Source organism: Leguminivora glycinivorella, chromosome 2 (assembly GCF_023078275.1).
Source record: "Leguminivora glycinivorella isolate SPB_JAAS2020 chromosome 2, LegGlyc_1.1, whole genome shotgun sequence".
Taxonomy (NCBI): Eukaryota; Metazoa; Arthropoda; class Insecta; order Lepidoptera; family Tortricidae; genus Leguminivora; species Leguminivora glycinivorella.
This window is the reverse complement of record NC_062972.1, coordinates 27,932,062-27,954,250: the sequence shown is the minus strand read 5'-3', so window position 1 is coordinate 27,954,250 and position 22,189 is coordinate 27,932,062. Positions and strand designations below refer to the sequence as shown.

Sequence of the window (22,189 nt, the reverse complement as noted above, 5' to 3'; positions counted from 1 at the left end):
TAATTGGGCCATTTTTTCAAAGTTGTCCACCCTACTTTTTTTGTAACATAGGTATTTATTTTTTACCCGGTTCATACTCAGAATCACTTCTTTCTTTCTCTCCTGATAGGAGAAAAAAATGTCCCAAGATTTCCATACATTTTTCAAACCTTCCACCCCGTTACCGCCATACAAAATGTATGAAAAAATGGTAACGGGATAGGAAAAAATCTTGGGACACTTTTTTTCTCCTATTAGAATTGAAAGAGCTCGCGATTCTAAGTGGATACTACATTAAAATTTCCAAATCCAAAAAAAGTGGGGTGAACTTTGAAAAAAAAAATGGCGCAATTACATATTTTTATATGGGCAATGGATAAGGAATGTAGCTGTGTAATAATAATAATTGGCGTAGGGATGTGACGACCCCATCGCCCATTGGTTTTACCAGTGCAATCAGTCAACGCAGGGCAGCTTGTGGCGAGCTGTTGGGGAACAGCGACCCCACGTACCCGAGTGCTCCTGGGGAGTTCTGTTACCCGTAAGGCGGGTGGGTGGGACAGTACTCTCTACCTCTGGCTTGCCTTGGCTGGCCGTCCAGAGTGGAGTCGTTAGGGCAACATGCCCCAGGGGTGGAAGTGAAAATTTGCATAAGACGCGAGTTGGTACAGTGGCTTCACAGCCACTGGGCAGAAAGCGGTGTACACCTCTCGACACCCTTGAGTTCTCACACCGGTGTTGCCCTTGAGCCATCTTGGATGTCGCTTTTTGTGGGGGCCCATCTTGTGGGGACGAGTCACCGTCTGCCGGAAATAAAATTGGATACCGTTTTATTAGGCAGGCGTCCGGTTTTTTATCCATAGCCCAGTATTTAGTCCATCACTTTCATCAAAATAGACCAGTTCATTTTAGATTCCATTAACTCTCAAATAGTTCTTACACCCTGGCGGGTGTTGCCTCTGCGTGTGTCCCATGATACGGGCAAGGGCAACATCCGCTCGGTGTACCCCTTACATTTCATTAAAGTGTCGAAAGGGCCTCTACGCGTTGGCTTCGGCCCCGCGCACGCCTCCCAAAGGTCCGGAACACCATTGTTCCGTGATGGGAAAGACACTACTTGCTTTTCATACACTATTTATTTATTGTCAGCACATGATGTTATTTTGATCGAGGTCCATTCGGGCATCCCCCTTCCCCTTCCATCTGCTGGGGACGCCGTACAGCCAAAACTCATACGATAACATGGTTATACCACTTATGGTAAAGTTTAGGGTTATATGCTCCTGAAAAAAAAAAAACAGTTCGTCACTTATAATTTCTTCAATATAGGTACTTGCGTTAATACTGTCGCGATATAATAATGTGAGTATAACCGGATATTGATTAAATATTTTTGAATATTTCTCACGAAAGTTTAACGTCTGTAGTTCGTCACTAGTTATAAATGTAGTACGGAAATTTAATGTTTTTCCTTCGTATTTTTACGGAAACTTACTAAAGTGTTATGTTAAGTGAAGCTTTGCTAGGCTAGCAGAGTCAAGAAATGTCATTTGATATTCCGTGATAAAAAAACATCGTGAGGAAACCGGACTTATCCCAATAGAGCTTCCCTGACTCCTAGTTAAGGGCCAAGTCTAATCACTAAATCTCCCCCCCCCCCTTCCATCGGCTGGGCCATCATCGGCCCCCTGCTCGCGCTTTAGCCCCCCCCCCACATATAGCGTCTTGCGAGCGCAGCATCGGGCCAACTGTATGGCAAAGTCCGACGCGTGTTTTCCATACAGTTGGGTGGGGGTTACTTTTACATCACCTCCAGCACCAGCCCGCTTTGCAGAGCATCGCCACCAGCCGGCGTATTATGCTTCAAATTTTATCACTTATCCACATGAATAAGACGTCTGTCACTCTCACACTGACATACTTGCTAAAGCGTGACGGATACTTTATAGATATGTGACAAAATTGGAAGCATGATACGCCGGCAGATGCCCATGATTGTCTTCATTTGTGTACCAACTGTACCCGCATTAACTGAAACTATAGTAGTTCATGTGCTCTGCCTACCCCTTTATGGGATATAGGCGTGATTATATGTGATTATATGATACTATTTTAACTAAAGAAATATTGTATTAAGTTCTAGTGTGAAAATAAATAACCGAAATCGAACAAATTATGAAACGATCCCCCGCTATGGTGCCGGTGCATTGCCGAGTGTCTGTGAATAGGAGAACCTCGTACCCAACTATCTTGTCATTATCGAGGTTTCGCTGTACTTCTGGCTGAAAATTACATTATTTTTTAATTAAATTGAATTGAATTATTAATTGCAGATATTGTCACCCATATTTGTATTAGTAACTAATGTTAGTGCACATATTGGGTAGGTAGTGCTGGTGGCCCAGCGGTAAGAGCGTGAGACTTTCAGTCCAGAGGCCGCGGATTCGAACCCCGGCTCGTACTAATGAGTTTTTCGGAACTTATGTGCGAAATGTCATTTGATATTAGCCAGTCGCTTTTCGGTGAAGGAAAATATCGTGAGGAAACCGGACTAATTTCAATAAGGCCTAATTATCCTTCGGGTTGGAAGACTTGGAAGGTCAGATGGCAGTCGCTTTCGTGAAACTAGTGCCTATGCCAAATCTTGGGATTAGTTGTCAAAGCGGACCCCAGGCTCCCATGAACCGCGGCGAATGCCGGGATAACGCAAAGATGATGTTAGTGTACAGATAGGATAAATTGTCGGTATAACAAATTGCTAGTTTATGTACATCTCATAATTATTTTTAAAATCGGGACTTAATCGCGTATAACTACATTAATCGCGATTAAGTCCCGATTTTAAAAATAATTATGTGTAATAATCGTGAAAATTTAAATCAGTGTTATGTACATCTCTTACATTAAAATAAGACAGATGATTTGAACATGAAACAGCTGTTATTACAGCATGAATTAAGTAACAAAATAAGGCAAACCATGGATTAAATCGATTTGTGCAAAATAAATCTTTAGTCTGTAAAAAAAATATGAGTAAAAACGCATTTTATCCACTAGTGGGCAAAGTAATTTGACCTTGAATAAAGTCAAATTTGATAAAAGTAGGTGAATCTAGTAATAAATATGATTTACCACCTGTGGAACTACTGGAAGCAGTGATAAACGCATTTTTTGCTTTGTAGTTTCCTCGCTATAGTGAGGGGGGAAAAATTTTGTGTTACACTCGGGTGCAAATGTATTTTACTTCTCGTGTGTTAAAAAACTCGTATGTTCAGGATTCTATTTTCGAACCACTCGCTTCGCTCGTGGTTCAACTATAGAATCCTTTCACTTGCTCGTTTCTCAATTCCACACTCGGCGTTAAAATACAACTTTGCCCCCTTGTATAACAAATAACTATTATTTATCTCCTTATCTGTGTAAGAATGTCCTATAATATTTATTTATTTATTTATTTACATATAAAAATTCATTGTCTAAAAGTATCACATACTGTCAGATACGGTACCTACGTAACAATACGTATGCAGCGTTGTTGGTTTTAAAGAGGATTAATGTTACAAATAGTTTTCTGCATATACGCAGATAACATCTTCACCGTCCTACAGATAGTACAGATAGTTTACGATAAAATACAATAAAAATTATCTGCGCCGTTCGTAGTTTATTGAATTATATCCGTATATAATTCAATGAACCATAATGAAAGATACGCGCTTAGCTACAGATATCGCACCATATCTGCGTAGTGTGTGAAACGCCTAATACTGTCATTGAATTCTATTTTATTAAACACAACAAGGACTCAATTTTCGTAAAATAAATATGTGAATTAATACTTACATTTGAAGTGGGATAAGTCAACGTTAAATTAACATCTTGCTCAGGAAATGTCCAACCGTTGGACCCATATAGAATAACATGGGAACCTGAAGGTAAAACAAACACAATTTAATCAAAATCTTTTCATTGTGTACTTTTAAATTTTAATATTATATTAACTAACCTAACACATCGTTAACCTCGAGAAATTAAGCTGAAAATACGTGTCGTGTGTACTTATAGTTTTGTAAATTAAGTACATACCTACTTTGGTCATCACTACATAATGCTGAGTAAAGATAATTATTACTTACATACTACCTAATATAAAGCATCCAACTTTTGATAAAATTGTTAAGGTTTTGTTGCAAACAAATAGTAATGTCGCAATGATTGAATGTCAAATTCAAAACCCAAAAAAAGAAGCCATACATTTTAAAAAACTACAATAGTTACCTTCGAGAAGAAAAATAGGTAAGCAATGGTATCTCATAACAGTTTTAAAAAGAACGCCATTTAAGGAAGCATGGGTGCCATTGCTGCCAACATAGTCCGGTTGAATCAAGAACACATCGTCACTTTTTAAATCGGACGCGATCGGCACAGCACTATTCCTGACCACAGACAAAATTAAAAGTAATAAACTCGCGCTTAACATTATATTTTAAATTTTTTCTTACATTTATTTAAATTTAAGGTTATTTAAAGACGGACATGAAAAGGTGATTATATTGATTAACCGAAACTGATAACGTCAATGACGTCAACGTTCTCGTATTTTGATAATTAATTACTGATTGAGATTGGATTACGTGTTAAACTATTATCTATATTATCATTTAAATGTTTTCAACAATTTAGTACGTATGTAGGTTTGGATTGTCTATTATCTTTAAATTAATTGAACTATATAATTTCATAAACATGTTTGATACAGGAAAATGCAGGGGAAACTAATATTTAAAACTGAATTCAATAAAGTTGAACCAAGTACTCGTAATTCACATAAAAACCACTCTTATATAAACTAGGGCCGCAACAACCTTGGTTCTCCATACAAACGTAGTTAAAATCTCATTTTAAAGACTAGCTACATACATATTGTTGTGAAACTTTTATTAACAATAGGATTAGGTACAATATATAGTACATTACTACAGAGGCCGGGACAAAGGCAAAGGGCAACCCCATTTCCCGCCGAGGTATGTATAGTGCTTTTCTCAAACATGGTATGAAATAAATAAAGTCTACTGAAAATAGTAACTTTGGATGGCTGTATCTCCTAAACGGTGCGTCGTAGCGCAAAAATAATCGAATTTTCGTTCCCCTTTGATACCACGTATACGGTTATAAAAAACAAAAAGTTAAAAAAAATTAAAAAAAACGAAAAATTTTTTTTTTGTATGAAAACGCACCCAAAATCAAATATTGTCTAGGGCCCGTACCAGTTGCAGTCGGCACGTCTATACAGCCCCTTATAGTTTTTTTTAATTGGCTAAATACCTGGATGTTATGTCACAATTATCTGTGTTTGGAAATTAAAAAAGAAGACTTTGCCGGCCTTGGCCTGCAAGGTTTGTATGAAATTCCATTATCTATCAATCGTTCTAGCCGCACCTGCAACGTCATACTTCGCTGCCAATTATAAGGCACATAAGTAACATCAATATTTCATACCATGTTTGAGAAAAGGTAATTAATTATCTTTGGAGCCTCAGATATCAAAGAAATGCAGCTAATTTAAATTTTCATATAAAACTTTGTCTGCTCTGTCGTAACAATGTCGTAATTTTTCCATTTTTTGGCTAGCGGTAACTCAAATTTTGATGCGACGATTGCGATACGACCTCGTACTGATTCGTTTGCAAAAATAGCCCCCTCATTCTGACTTCTGATATATATTGTACTAGACGTGCCCGCGCGGCTTCGCTCGCGCAAGTGATCGATATCCTAACGCCGTGGCTTGCGTGGGCGACGGTCGCGCGATGGTCGCGCGACGGCGATGCGACGCATACGAAATCAAACCTTATCGATATGGAAGTATGAGACGCGACGGCGACGGTCGCGCGACCGTCGCCCACGCAAGACACTGCGTAACACTTTTCACTGTCCTTGCACCCAATGTGGAATCACGATTAGCCTCAATTTGAATTAGGGAACGCAATCGGTAAATAGTTTGTATGAAAATAACTTGTTATTTACCGGTTTCTCGGTAATTCCCATACAATTATTTACCTGTTTATATGCCCTAATTTCAATGCCATATCACCCATAACAGTAGGGTACACTTTTCAGTTAAGAACCGTGAACGTGATTAAGTAAATATCGACTAATTATAACTCTAAGTATCATTGCCTTCAGCATTCAATCCTGTCAGGGCTCAAAACTGTAATACCTCTTTAACCTTTGTAACTTAGTTTGGACTCAATAAATGATATTGTCATGATTTTGTAAATAATGTTTAAAGAAATTACCTAAAATATAGTACTTTACTGACAGATTTCGAGGTAAATGGTAATTATCGTATGACAACATTATGAAAAACGTGTTTGACGTGGAAGGGGAAAACGGAATCTAGAAGTAATGGTTGTGCCGGACGGCACTTTGGATCGAGACGGGCTGATGGACAGACGTAAATGGCACTAGTTGAGGCTGTTGATGAACCTGCCAGAAGGAGCTATAATAATATGATTTGAAAAAGAAGAGGTTGTGTCTGGTGTCTCACGGTGTCACGGAGGTGTCTGGTTGACGCGGTGGCGTCTTTATATGTGACACGGAGGTGTCTTTTGTGTGACGCAGTGGCGTCTTATATGTGACACGGAGGTGTCTTTTGTGTGACGCGGTGGCGTCTTATATGTGACACGGAGGTGTCTTTTGTGTGACGCAGTGGCGTCTTATATGTGACACGGAGGTGTCTTTTGAGTGACGCAGTGGCGTCTTATATGTGACACGGAGGTGTCTTTTGTGTGACGCGGTGGCGTCTTATATGTTACACGGAGGTGTCTTTTGTGTGACGCGGGGGCGTCTTATATGTGAGACGGAGGTGTCTTTTGAGTGACGCAGTGGCGTCTTATATGTGACACGGAGGTGTCTTTTATGTGACGCAGTGGCGTATTGTATGTGACACAGAGGTGTCCTTTGTGTGACGCAGAGGCGTCTTGTATGTGATACGGTGATGTCTTTTATATGACGCAATGACCGTTTTATGTGTGACATTTTGTTTTTGCGTGAGGTAAACACGTCTTTAAGAATCAATATGTCATTATTTCATTAACAAGGCAAGAAGTATAATTTCCTGACTTTTCGTGGATACACGTGTCAAGTTAATGTTTTTTTTTGATAGTTTTGTGAAAGTACACCGTGTTTTTATTGATTTCCGTTAACTTTAAGGGAAGATTCTTTAGGTAAAGTAGAATCAAGTTTTCTAAGAAACTAGTGTCGTAACTCTGTTGACTGTTATCGAGTTATGCAAAGAAATAATTTATTGACTTAATGAGTGTTGTACGGCCTAAAGGTACTTCTTAGGATTAATTTGTTATGACGTAACGTCAGTTGCTTGACACTAACTTGAATGGTACCTATTCCTAAGGGTCTCTCACACTGGTTAATTAATTTTATTATGAAATTACGAAAATCTTTTTCTCCAATTTCACAAAAGTGACATGCCGAGTCGGATACTTAAACAAAAACTTAACCTCCCGAATGTCATGATTGTTTAGTATAAATAAATGTGTTCAATGTATATGTGAAAAATCTGTAATACTTGATTAATTGATGCCTCATAATTATATTCAAGTCTTTCAGTTATATATTCTAGAACTGGTAAGATTTTGGTTGTGTGGGGCGTGCGCCAGGCGACTGCACGCTGTCGGATGGCCGAATGTCATGATTTTGTAAATAATGTTTAAAGAAATTACCTAAAATATAGTACTTTACTGACAGATTTCGAGGTAAATGGTAATTATCGTATGACAACATTATGAAAAACGTGTTTGACGTGGAAGGGGAAAACGGAATCTAGAAGTAATGGTTGTGCCGGACGGCACTTTGGATCGAGACGGGCTGATGGACAGACGTAAATGGCACTAGTTGAGGCTGTTGATGAACCTGCCAGAAGGAGCTATAATAATATGATTTGAAAAAGAAGAGGTTGTGCTTTTTTATCCACATTATTTATTTAAGTATATGCATAATTACTTAATAGGAATATTCTTTATACTCATAAAGTAATCTGTTTAGCTATACCGTAACCTCGGCGTGCTTCAGCCCTCGAAGGTTACATTGTCTACCCCAAAAAATTAACCATGTATAAATATTTTACTTTGGGAGTAAATATTCGTTCTTTTTAATTAAAAAAATATTTGAGTACTAAATAAGGTGCATTAAGGTAATTCCGAATGACAGAAATGCTCTGGTAATTCCGAAAGGGGAATCTTGATATGCTAGAAATAATGGTGATTTTTACGCGACTTTCGTAATCAGACGACTTTCGGAATTACCCTAATGCACCTTACCTCAAACACTTCTTTTGAAGTAAATTCGCTCTTTAGTAAAACAATTATTTACATACTAAATATCTCAGTGTAAATCTCATTTTTGGCAAACACTTATCAAAGAATTTTGGCAAACACTAATCACTTACTTATTCTTAAATTGAGATGGTTGACTCAGTCTTAATAATAAATTTACCACAACTGGGCTGTTCTATGTTGCTGAGCGAGAACCCTTCAATAAATGAGGTTTCAGATAGAAATGAACAGTTCTCCTCTTGTGAACTCTGTTGTTTCCTCTTAGCTAAGGGCGACAGTTGTTTCGCTTTTTCTATTTTATTTTTTCGCTTAAGCCCATTTGCTGTCTCAAGCCCGCATGTGTCACAATTCATGAAAACATCTGTAAAACAGTTTTCGGTTTAAAGATATTTATTTGTCTCAAAAGAAATATTACATTTCACTTATTGAGATAAGTATATACAATTGTAATAATTAAATTATGCTACTGAACATCAATATTTAGTAGTACAAAATTTATAGATAATTATGGATTTCATTATGACATTATTAGGGTAATAACAAAATTGACACATTAATAAATACTTAACAGATAGGTAATAAACTAGTTAAAGCAACTTAGCAGACAATAATTTCTTGCAATGTTTTTATGTCTAAAATTCTAAATGCATGATTGCAAACATGTGGCGGGTAAGCGGCGAATCCTTTGTTGCCGAGGTTCGAGCTCGATAACGTGTTGCTGTTTACCAGGGTCGGATTTAGGTTGCTGGAATATTACTTAAAATGTATGTTTTTAGTTTATTTTTAAAAATAGTTAATGTTCGTGAATTTTTTATATCTAAAGGTAAATCATTGTACATGCGCGCTCCCTGGTATGTTATATTTTTTGTGCCAAAAGTTTTTGTCCGTATAAATGGCAGGGATAAGTTATTTGCGCTACGAAGGTTCCTTTTGCCACTTTCCTTATTTGTTTTGAATGTGGTTTGGCAGTGAATACTTTTATTTAGAATTTTTTTTATTAGTATTATTGTGTTATATGTGTATAATTGCTTCAGGCTCATCAGTTTAGATTTAGTATAAACTTGATTAGTCGGTGTCAGATAGTCGTAGTTAAGCAGTAGTTTGATTATTTTATTTTGAGCAGTTTGGAGACACTTAAGATTGGTTTTCGCGGCATTGCCCCAGATCTCAATGAGGTAATTTATATGTGATTTGACCAATGAGTTATATATGTTAAGTTTTACATTATGAGGGATGAATTTAACTAAGTTTCTGATTGAACCCAAGAGGCTTGACAATCTTGATTTTATTTTCTCAATATGCGCCCTCCACGTCAGACCACTGTCTAAAATTAAACCGAGGTATTTCTCGTGCGACGATTGATTAAGTGTGATATTGTTGATTGATAATGGCGTGTGATTACGTATCTTTTTATTTTTGGATTTAAATATAATGTATGAGGTTTTAGAGATGTTTATAGTTAGCAAATTATATTGAAACCACTTATGTAGAACGTTTAGATCGTCTTGTGCCAATTTAGACATGTCACTAATTGAGTTTCCGTAGTAAAAAACACACGTATCATCTGCGTAAAGCGATATCTCTCCGTTAAGTTTCAATGCACTTACATTGTTTATATATGTCAAAAACAACAGCGGTCCCAAAATCGATCCCTGTGGCACGCCATAGGTAATTGGTTGTGGTGAGCTTTGATAATTTCCTATTTTTACTACTTGTAACCGATTTGAAAGATATGAAGCAAACATCTTGTGTGCATTGCCAGTGACACCAATGCTAGAAAGTTTCTGGAGAAGTATCGAGTGACTGACCGTATCAAATGCCTTCTTGAGATCAATGAATACGCCGAGAACAATATTTTTAGCATCTATACTTGATTTGATTTTAGTCACTAAGTCAATTGTTGCCGTTAATGTGCTAGATTTGTTGCGGAAACCATACTGTCGTTCAAAAAGAAAATTTATACTATTCAGGTATTCATCCAGGCGATTGTATAGAACCCTTTCGAAAATTTTAGACATCACTGGCAACACTGATATTGGGCGGTAGTTTCCAGGATCGGTCTTGGGGCCAGATTTGTGAATAGGGCTGACCTTAGCCACTTTTAGTTCGTCCGGAAATTCTGCATTTGATAGGCATTTGTTAATGCAGTTTGTAATTCCGTCAAGGATGTGAACTTTCAAGCATTTGATGGACTTTGTACTAATCCCGTCGATACCCACACTTGTGTTGCTGTCTAATGCATCTATTATCTTCGATACTTCTTCGCGAGAACATGGTGCAAGAACTGATAGTTTATTGCTAGCTACGGTTGAGTAGTTAACTGTGCATGTGGTATTGTTATGATATCTCGTTGGAATCTGGTTCGCTAGCTCAGCTCCTATGCTAACAAAAAAGTTATTGAAAATGTCGCACACTGCTGTGCCTTCGGTAGTAAGTACAGAGTTTAACATAAGTTTGGGAGGGCTACAGTCGTTTTTAATTTTATTACCAGACAGTTCATTAATTAGACTCCAAGTTTTTTTAGGATTGTGCAGACATTTAGAGAAGTTTTAATATTATTTATCGCAATTATTATTGAACAATCTATGATGATGTTATAGGGTCAAAGCACATGGTCGGTTGTAATTCAACTGCTTGATGCGGTTCCCCGACCACGGGTATCCAGTCCAGTACTTAACTTTAGAAACTGGTGCTTTGAGCCGTATACGGGTGTATACAGCTCAAAGATAAGTAAAAGAAAATTTATTTCGGAACGTATAAAGACATAAAACAGATGCCTACTAAATAAATATATAAAAATATATTGGGGACACCTTACACAAATCAACTTAGCCCCAAACTAAGCAAAGCTTAAACAAACCTAATATAAAACAAACCAAATAAACCTAATCAAATAAACCTAATATAAAACAAACCTTAAACCCTAAAGTTATTTATCTACTTACAATTCTAGGCATCGCCAAACCAAAATTCGTCACATTAATTTTCGTCTTTAGCCATGTTTTTTCCACAGTTGACACTTGACTTGACAGTATAACGACACGACAGAACAAAATAGGACGTTTTATTTCCTATCACTTCGAACAAAATAAAAACCGATACTACTGCAGGTGTACCAACATAACAAACTCACAAAACATAATAAACTTTCATCAACTTGAACTTACGTACAGGCGAAACGAAAGACCGAGTAGGTAAGTGCCGATTAGATCCCGAACATAGCCGAAGTTTTGAAATCGTGGTTTTCGTTAGCTAATTGTAAAATAAATACGCAGCGTAATCGGCAGTTTTCATACTCATTTTCTATTCCTATATTTAGACAATAGATTTAAATAGTTTTCTATTACGATACTTGCGTTGTATCCGAGAAACGTGGTCCAAAAGTTCTTAAAATTTGTAAGGCGCCATCTCGTTTCTTCCCTCGTTTTTTATCCCTTTCTGGTTTTCCGTTTTTATATAAGTAAATAGATCCCATACATCCTATAAACAGATGTTGCCAACCAGTTTGTGGTCCCCCTCCCCCCGCCCCGGCAATTAAAGATAGCATACAAAGATTTAAAAAAGTCACTAATACACAATGGACTATTGTTAGTTATTTAAATTATTAAAATATATTCATAACTTCTCAATCAATAGTGGTTTAAAGTTAACTCGAAATGGAGCATTTTCCTAAACTTTCCAAAAAAATCTTAGTATGCTAAACTACTCAGTAAGCCCTAGATTTCATTTGATACCGGACACGGCATGGTTTGATGTCTTTTTTAGGGTTCCGTAGTCAACTAACAACAACCCTTATAGTTTCGCCATGTCTGTCTGTCCGTCCGTCCGTCCGTCCGTCCGTCCGTCCGCGGATAATCTCAGTAACCGTTAGCACTAGAAAGCTGAAATTTGGTACCAATATGTAAATCAATCACGCCGACAAAGTGGTAAAATAAAAAGTGGAATAAAATGTTTTGTTAGGGTACCCCCCCTACATGTAAAGTGGGGACAGATTTTTTTTTCATTCCAACCCCAACGTGTGGTATATTGTTGGATAGGTATTTAAAAATGAATAAGGGTTTACTAAAATCGTTTTTTGATAATATTAATATTTTCGGAAATAATCGCTCCTAAAGGAAAAAAAAAGTGTGTCCCCCCCCCCCCCCTCTAACTTTTGAACCATATGTTTAAAAAATATGAAAAAATCACAAAAGTAGAACTTTATAAAGAATTTCTAGGAAAATTGTTTTGAACTTGATAGGTTCAGAAGTTTTTGAGAAAACTACGGAACCCTACACTGAGCGTGGCCCGACACGCTCTTGGCCGGTTTTTTATCTTTGTATGCTATCTTTAATTGCCGGGTAGTGGGGAGGGGCTATAAACACATGTTGCGAACCACAAAACAGGTTCGCAACATGTGTTTATAGGATGTCTGGGGTCTATACAATATATATTATATCAGAAGTGTCAGAATGAGGTGCGCTAATTTTGCAAACGTGCGAAATGAAGTGAAATTAGGGCGTGAGATGCACGTCTCTTATCAATCACGCACGTCATGTCAAAATCAGTGCAACGCTTGTTCCAATTTACCGAACATTTTCCCGTGACCGCATCACGAACACGTGTCAGTGCCGTTGATAATATTACTTATTAAGTATTTCATTAAAAAAAAAAACTTTATTCAAAATCTAGGTGATGAATGAATTGAATAAATAACAACAGCCGACGTACCAGGATCGCATAGACATCAAGCAGTTAATTACTCATCTTATCTCAAACCCATTCATTATCAGAATACCATTGATCGTATTTTTTAAATCTATCATCCTCCACGCACACATTTTGAACTTCACGTCCTTTAAATAAGGATCGGAGTAAATGGTTGCGGGTAATAAATGTGTTGAATTGAAACTTGAAACCGGTTGGGATCGGAACCCGACACTCTTTTGACGTAAAATCCCTCATTAGGACTACTTAAATACTATTACAGGCCATTATAGCTGGTTCGAAGACATGACGGTTGTATATGTGGAGAGATGTTAAAACTTCTGTAATTGGGCAGTCGTGTAAAAAAATACTTTCATCGATTGCTCCAATACTTTGTATAAATTATGTAGGTACATTATAACACTTAATAAAAAAATACCAATTGGCTCGTCTTGACGGCACTGCCGTGGCCCCGATCTATGTACTTCGCCCGGCCTACCACATTGATGATAAGTGTGATTGGTCGTAGTACTCGTAGTACAAATTATCGTAATCGAGTATTGAACTCTTATAGAAATAAAAATAGACGGACAGAGTTGCACCATAAGGTTTCCTTTTGTACCTTTTAGGTTCGGAACCCAAAAAAGTAGTAACTGTAGTAAGTTGTATTGTATTGAAAACCACTAAATTGAAAGGAAAGTCAATCTTAGGTGAACAGAATCGCCAAATCAATTGTATAATTTTATTTTTATTGTCCTTTTTTATTCTCTTTTTTTGTTACCTATCTAAGTTTCGTGACGCATTGTTTACTATAATGTCATGTAAACATGTTTTACTAATAAATAGATAAATTAAAAAAAAGAACCTAGAACCTACCCACCTACGGTAAAAATAAAACATGCATACATATTTTAGCATAGATATTTTGAGTAAGTAAGTAATATCACTGCTGTGGGCCGATTTTTGAGTCTCACGCGTTCGAATTCAGAAAATTGTCACTGAAAATAATAGGCAAGTCACCGTTTTCAATCGGTATTTTAGTGACAGTGAGACTCAAAAATCGGCCCCCTGGAACGTGTAATAACAGCTTTATACCAATAAGTATATCCCGTAGTTCGGGCTCCTGCGGTCTCACAAATCAAGTCGACGTATCTACTATTTATTTGACGATATTAGAAATATCTCCTCTCTTTTATTACCTCCTGGTCCAGGTAATTTATTATTATTTAAACGCAGAAGGAAAATGTTATTTATTAAGAAAGCTATTTTTATTTGTGACGTGTTTTAGGCTTGTGTAGGACATGTACTAATAGTACAAAAGACACGATTCCCTGCACTGTACTAGACCGAACTACTCCCAAATGATTCTGCTCTCTAGTACATTTAGTACACTCACACACGCGCAACAGAATGGGAGCGAAAGGAGCGAAGAGCCGAGGAGTGACAATGACAGCAAAGCGATCCGTGTGATCCTACCGAAACCGACCGAGAGCGCGCGAAAAGATCAGCTCTCGGCTGGTACGAGCGAGCGTTACTGTACGCCATATTCACAATTTATCTCTCGCTCTCTCGGTGTACTACTGTCCTGAATGTCCTGAAAGAACGAACTAGTACACTTCGGAGATCGTACTAGTTGGGAGCGATCTTTTCAGTGAACGAGCAGGCACAACTCTAACGTGTTTATAAATATACCTACTTTTATTGGTTGATGTAAAGTAACCATTCTGTTCAAATAGTTATGGTAGCTACACAAGATTTTGCTATTTATAATTCACAGGAGAATCGAGTTGTCAACGACTACTTATGGTCACTTATTTATCGTTCACACACATCCGTATAACGAAAGCTACGCCAGAGTCTACTTGTCTTAAGCTGCGTTTTCACTTAAATAAATAAATAAATAATAAATAAATAAATAAATATTATAGGACATTCTTACACAGATTGACTGAGGCCCACGGTAAGCTCAAGAAGGCTTGTGTTGTGGGTACTCAGACAACGATATATATAATATATAAATACTAATATCACGAAACATAGAGAAATCTCATCCCGTATTGGCGCGACAGAGCCGCGGCGTTTCGTTTTCGTTTCGCGTGGCCCCGAGAAATGCCATTCGGCTACGGGGCCTGGTCTTTATCGGTGCACGAACGAATGCTCGCTCAGAACTGTTCAGAAAAATACTATAATAAGTGAAAACGCAGCTTTAGTTAGAGCTTAACAAAAAACCGGCCAAGTGCGAGTCGGACTCGCGCACCGAGGGTTCCGTACAAACCTGCAAGGTTTACAAAGTTCGTTCATTACGACAATCGAGTCATAATATATATTTTGTAATGTAACTAAAAATTTAAGGTTTTCGGAATTTTTCCTTTATGTGTGCTATAAAACGTTGCTTCATGCCAAATTTCAAGATTCTAGGTCGACTGGAAGTACCCTTTAGGTTTTGATTCCCTTGCGAGTACTTGCGAGTTTCAAAATATGCAGCTTAAATTGCTGTTTCTTTTGATTGCGTTGACATAGAAGTTTGATTTTGTTACAGCTTAAAGGTATTATAGACCTGAGTATTTGGTATGAATTTCAATTTAATACCTCTACGCGTTTATGAGGAAATGGGTAGTAAGGTTAAAATTATTAAAAATATATATATTATGTGATGTAACTAAAAATTTATGGTTTTCGTAATTTTTCCTTTATCTATGCTATAAGACGTTGCTTCGTACCAAATTTCAAGATTCTGAGTTCACGGGAAGCACCCTGTAGGTTTTGATTCCCTTGCAAGTGTCGAAAATTTGCGGCATAAACGGCTCTATCTTTTGATTGCGTTGGCTTAGAAGTTTGATTTTTTCACAGCTTCAAGGGACAGTAGACCTGAGTAATTGATATAAATTTCAGCTTCATACCTCCACGCGTTCCTGAGAAAAAGGGTCTTGACAGACGGACGGACGGACAGACGGACAACAAAGTGATCCTATAAGGGTTCCGTTTTTTCCTTTTGAGGTACGGAACCCTAAAAATATTATTTTTATCATAACAACACTTAACAATTCTCATGGAAAAGGGTCAAAATCTGTCAGGATAGTTGCCACATGCAAAACGGTTTACATAAACGGTGGCGCCCCTATCAGTTTCTACTCTTTTTACTCTGACGTGTCTGTCTGTCTGTCTGTCTGTCTGTCTGTCTGTCTGTCTGTCTGTCTGTCTGTCTGTCTGTCTGTCTGTCTGTCTGTCTGTCTGTCTGTCTGTCTGTCTGTCTGTCTGTCTGTCTGTCTGTCTGTCTGTCTGTCTGTGTCTGTCTGTGGCATCGTAGTTCCCGAACGGATGAACCGATTTAGATTTAGTTTTTTTGTCTGAAAGCTGAGTCAGTCGGGTCGGGAGTGTTCTTAGCCATGTTTCATGAAAATCGGTCAACTATGTCGCAGTCGGGGGTTTTTTCAAAATTTTAATTTTGTGGTTAGGTTAGGTTAGATTATTTGGCAGGCTTTACTGCTGAGATGACTTGATTTACTAATAGGTACGCAGACCAGACAGTCCTTCAAATATTGGATATGGATACTGACACCCATCACAGTAATTAACAGTGGCTCCCAACGAGTATTAGACCTTAACGGGTTATTTTATGAGCGGTGTTTCGTTGGCAGGGTTGTGCTTTGATAACTCTAGTGACCTTTGATCGTAAGGTCTGCTGGATGAGATTGTGTACTTGAGTAACGTTCACATGTGTATTATATGAATGAGGGCCATTTATAAATGAAAATCATATTTGCGACGTTTTGATGTAAAACTGAAGAATTATCTGATACAGCGTGGAATTTGGGACCTTGCGGGAAATGGGCGAAAGTAAAGTTAACCTTAGGACAACATTTTTACTCTAGAAACTATACAATCTACTTTACTAATCGCTTCTGGTCTAATCGGCTCTCTAAAAGGCAAAATGTGAATACATTTGTATCAATTACATAACTCAAGCAGAGACAATAACTAATGTCAAATTTTATTATAATGAGGCATCTACTTTAACTATTTTCAACATTTAAAAAAAAGTACTAGGTTGGTACAAACTGTACAAAGTTGCAAGCCCTAAATAGGTGACTGACCGTACTTGTAAACAATTTTTAGATAACAGAAGATTAATAACTAGATGATGTACAATTTTTGTGTTTGATTTCGACTGGTACAGGGGTTCCGATAGGATTGTTATCCTATCGGAATTGTCTATCGAAGACCAAACACAGAATTTTTCCTTATGGTAAACGACAAGGTGGTAGGTCATTTTTGCTCGAGACCACTACAAATGTATATTAAGGTTAGTATGCGATCTGAATCAGGAGCTGCACCTAAAATGAAGTTATGATGATACCCTTAATTGCCATCGAAATAATTCACCACTTGACGCCAACAATTGCCAATTTATGGAATTTAAGGAATTTCATGAGTCATGCAATGTAACTGCATCATTGCAATTGTCTTTACTCTGTGGTCTTTACAGACGTTTAGATACACATTAGTTAACCAGTCACCAAATGGTCAAAAAATTGCTACTGAATGAGTAAGCTACGATTTCTTAAATAATACAGTTTAAATTGTATGATATTGATCAATACGTCGTATAAATTGAATTATTTGAAATTAAATACTTATTCCATTCAGGCCCAGGAACTAATCGTAATTATCAATGTCTTAGCCTAACTAAATAAATTACTTATTATTACTAATGGAAGTAAAAAAAATTTAGCAAAGTACCCATTAGTGTTTAGTATTAGGTACACTTATGCACGAGAGGAAACATGTCTTCCTTGGATTGTTAAAAGGTCATTTATCCATACAAAATCGCGATCATACAACCTTGATAACAGGAAAAAAACATCGTTAATCCATTACCGCATATAAACAAGCCTTAAGGTCCAAACTAGATCTCAAGACTTGACCTCAACTCACGCGTCAGTCGTCCACTTCATTTCACACAGCGCAGTCACATAACCTAAAAATGTTCGTCAAGTGCCTTATACTTTGTGCTGTGATCGCTGTTGGGGCGTCTAAAACAGTCATCGTGGGTCAAATATACGAACAAGGTGGAGTAAGAAAAGTCTACGACAAGACTGTTGAAGCTAGTGCCATTCCTCTTTTCGTAAGAGACGAAGAAATAAAATTCGAGTATCCAACGGCTGATATGAAAATCAAAGGGGTTGCTATCAAGGATTTGGAGAACGGGAACGCGCAGCCGTCTATCACGAGCGGAGGGCTTGGGTTCAACTTTGTGACCATTAAACTAAAGAGCGAGCGGGGATCAGGATATAGATTCTTGATTGAGGTCTTCGCGTGAGGTCTACGGAACTGTGTGTGCATGCTTTTGTGCGTTATATTTAAAGTGAATGTCAGTGTATCGAAAAATTAACAAAAGAACTGCATCATGTGAAGGGTCAAAATTTGATTCCTAAGGCCCCGATAATATGTTGAAAGAATTAAAAGTTTTAAGTTGAAATGACATTTTTGTTCTTACTATCAATCATTCGCCGTGCATTGCAGTACCTATTTCCCTTCATGCAAAAAAGTTGCATTCGAGCATATACGTAAATAATATTTTAATTCTAGCTTTGAACAACATGCCCATGTATTAGGTACAGTACTATCAGCCAACTAGATTTATAGGACGCAGAACGATGTCACAGCAAGATAGTGATTTATATTGTTATTCGTTCCTAGTGTTGTTGATCTAAACTTTCATGTTATTATGATAAACGACACTCATAGTCGTCTAAGAGCGATTTTCGCACTACGTCAGATCCGAATCCGTGAACATTAGATCCGTCATAGCCGTAGAAATTGGAACCCTAGGCCACTGTAGAACTATGTCATAGTCTCATAGTGACGTTATAAATCAGATTGTAAGAAATCTCTTACAGCTTGTCATTTAGACATGGTTGTAGAGTTTCCTAGGATTCCAAATGGTTGACTGTACTTTACGCGTTACGTATCCGTAATAAGTTGAAGGATCTTATTTTCCCGGATTCGAACTGGATTCAGATCAGATGTAGTGCAAAACCGCTCTAAATTTACCTTAGTATAGGTATCTTATGTCGTTTGTATTGTACCTACATGTAGGACGTAGTTAGCTAACGTTATTGGTCTCAAACAATGAAAAATTCCTTTAGGTACTTTATCAATTATTTCAAGCGAAAAGTATTTCAATTTTAAATATAGATCTAAAATCGTATGAATAAACTTTAAATTCGGTGAAAACCTTTTTGTTATTGCGATCTGAGTATGTAGGTACCTATACAATACGAGCCAGAACAATTGGATCGTGATCCATATCTGATTACAGAGCATTGGAAAAGAACAACTCAGAAGAAACAACCTACTTAAGTACCTATTAGTAGGTAAGTACATAGTTTTTATAGTTAGGATATTTAATGGTTAACCCTGTCGAATTCACAATCGCTGACACTTCGTAAGAGTTTGTATTATATCTGTTCCTTGTCCAGTCACCGGCATAAATAAGTGATGATTTCAGTACCTTTGTCGCTTTCAATCGTTTGACATTTCAAACAAGACGTTAATTTGACAAGGTATAGAAATCATCACTTATTTACTCGTATATTTGTATAATATCGTTTTATGTAGGCTTTAGGTATTTATTTACCCCATCCTATTCATATTCACTTAAGTTTGCGGTCACGAGTGTTGATCCACTCATTTTCTACTGGACGCGTCATAGCTTATCTATGAAATAACACATTTATTGTGGTCTCTAAATGGCTCAAAGTCTTTGAGTGTATAGTAACTTAAATTAGCTAACTAAATTTTATCAATTTGTCCCAAGTTGGTTTGGTATCCATACTAATATTATAAATGGGAAAATGTGTGTGTCTGTTTGTTTGTCCGTCTTTCACGGCAAAACGGAGCGACGAATTGACGTGAATTTTAAAGTGGAGATAGTTAAAGGGATGGAGAGTGACATAGGCTACTTTTTGTCTCTTTTTAACGCGAGCAAAGCCGGGGGCAAAAACTAGTTTGGTATATGATTAAAATGACAAAAGATTCATTGAAATCTTCTAGCCAATGTTTAGTAAATAAGACGGGCGTAAAATACATAAAAAACATGGTTGTATTTCCTGGCTGTTTGTATCAATGACTCGAGGCTGTTTTTGATTTCATCATTTTATATTGTTTTGTTTAAATATTGAATTTACTTGGACTATGAAATGTAATATTTTAGTAGATGAGATACAATTGAATAAATTGATATGATATGACTCGAGGCTATATTAATATATATATATCTACATAATAATGCGCTGTTATTTTCCTGTTAGGTCATGCTCGAGATAAGGTTCGTTTCTCTGTAAAAGATAAATAAAAGATCGCAACTTATCGATGTACCGACTTGTAATTAATTATTAATGATTTCTATTTATGTCTACAAGTACCTATGTATATCGTCATCTAGCACCCATAGTACACAAGCTTTGCTTAGTTTGGGCACATCTCGGACACTGGTGATCAAATATATGAAATAGGCGCGTTCCTAGCACACATTCTAAGCTCGTGTAGGTGAACGCGTACCATGCTTGTATGAGTGAGATATGGCAGGTTGACTGTTTGCGTTTTAACAGGCGGTAACTGTGAGGTAACCGAGAGGGGGTGGGCGGCACTTTCAGCGGGGAGCGGGAGTGGCCATACTGTACGATAGTACTCTTTATTACTATGGTTTGGGGATAGGTTAATTTGACTAAGGTTATTAATATTACTGCTTTTTCTATAGTTATGTAAAGTTTTCGTAGCTGTTATGTAATTTAATCTGACATACGTATTTCGTCCTATTTTAATGCTCTCGACTGTTTCCTCCGTGGTTTTAAAATTAAAGCAATGATTGTTGTAACACAGATTACTATTATCGATATCTGTGTCGTATGGTTTTGATATTTCTGTTTTAAAGGCGCTAGATCCTTTCAAACATGGGCTAAACGGGTTAATTTAATATGCCACGACGGGAGGCGAGATATTGAAAACTGATATAAATTAGCCATAAAAAGTTAACAGTCTAACACAGACTATTTTGATACGGATTTCCAAATTTCGTTATAACTGGTTAAGTAAAGTTTTGACGGAAGAAGCATTCGAGAGCGAAACTTCGATTTTTACTCGGGACCATAGAAATATCGCGGGACTTATCTATCATTTATCGCGTCCCATTTAGGGGTATAGAGGGAAGATGGACTTTAGTGGAAAACATAAATCAACCTTAACCTATAGGTACCTAATTAGATTGGGCTACTAATCTGTGAGCTACTACAAAATACATTTAAAAGCTTGAATCCTAGTTCCACCAGAGACCATTGCCAAAGAGTAAAACGTTTAAAAACTATAACAACTTTATTAAACACAAACCAACAAACACCTTACTGACTAGTCACTTCCTCCCATGGTTGAACAGGAACGCATTGGTCTCAATCGCATACACTTCCACCCAAAAGTTGTATCCTCTGAAGACCGTAGGGCTGTCCAACTCGATCGTCACACTTTTCTCCCCGATCCCTCCTTTCTTGATGTACGCTTCTCCCCACTTATCCTGCCTAAGGTCCAAGACTTTGATGGCGTTGATCACTTCGTTTCTCGAACAGTTGACGGTGATGTCTTCCCAACGGACCCAAATGGCTGGATTCTCTTGATGTACTTTACTGTAGATGAGCTTCGAATTCACATCAGGGTAACCGAGAAGTAAGTCGTGAGACATAACTTGGAGAATAAAAACTGTTGTAAGTAAAACTTGGATGGCAGCTGACATTTTGAGGGCTGTATTTGTAGATTTGTTGAAACGACTGTTTTCTAAGAAGGTCCAAATAAATGTGTAGCTAGAATACTTATGATTCGATTGCGCCTGTACGTTAAATTAATTAGCGTATGTATGCCATTTCGTAGTTTCTATGAATGGACATTTACAGACGATATGGCTCGATTTGTCATGGTGGGAAATTTATGATCTATTGTGTATTCGAGCTGTACTTGTATTATGTAGGTAGGTTAGGTATTTTACTAGAAGCATCTAGACGACTGCTTGTATCTCAATCTACTTATATCTTTGTCTTAATTTGCTGCAGAACTATCTTACTTATTCGGTAGGTGCACAACTGTTGATGTTGGTACCCTAATTTTGTTAGTTTTTCTTATGGATT

The 22,189-nt window shown here is 37.3% G+C and overlaps 4 protein-coding genes across 4 annotated transcripts in view; 2 read left to right on the top strand and 2 right to left on the bottom strand.

Annotated features, from left to right (window-relative positions):
• LOC125234165 (protein Wnt-5b-like) overlaps window positions 1-22,189 on the top strand; it is an 81,188-nt gene that overhangs the window by 10,902 nt on the left and 48,097 nt on the right. The window lies entirely within an intron of this gene.
• On the bottom strand, window positions 1,097-4,539 carry LOC125234176. Its single transcript, XM_048140385.1, has 5 exons — window positions 4,258-4,539; window positions 3,823-3,908; window positions 2,164-2,261; window positions 2,004-2,011; window positions 1,097-1,264 (listed from the first exon to the last, which is right to left on the bottom strand). The coding sequence occupies exons 1-5, from the start codon at window positions 4,457-4,459 to the stop codon at window positions 1,125-1,127; spliced, it is 534 nt and encodes a 177-aa protein (XP_047996342.1). The 5' UTR covers window positions 4,460-4,539; the 3' UTR covers window positions 1,097-1,124.
• Window positions 1,097-22,034, bottom strand: LOC125234210. The gene is made up of 2 exons (XM_048140421.1): window positions 21,405-22,034; window positions 1,097-1,262 (listed from the first exon to the last, which is right to left on the bottom strand). Exon 1 carries the CDS (start codon window positions 21,799-21,801, stop codon window positions 21,427-21,429), a length of 375 nt encoding a protein of 124 aa, XP_047996378.1. The 5' UTR covers window positions 21,802-22,034; the 3' UTR covers window positions 1,097-1,262; window positions 21,405-21,426.
• On the top strand, window positions 17,938-18,498 carry LOC125234224 (probable salivary secreted peptide). Its single transcript, XM_048140434.1, has one exon. The coding sequence runs from the start codon at window positions 18,001-18,003 to the stop codon at window positions 18,334-18,336; it is 336 nt and encodes a 111-aa protein (XP_047996391.1). The 5' UTR covers window positions 17,938-18,000; the 3' UTR covers window positions 18,337-18,498.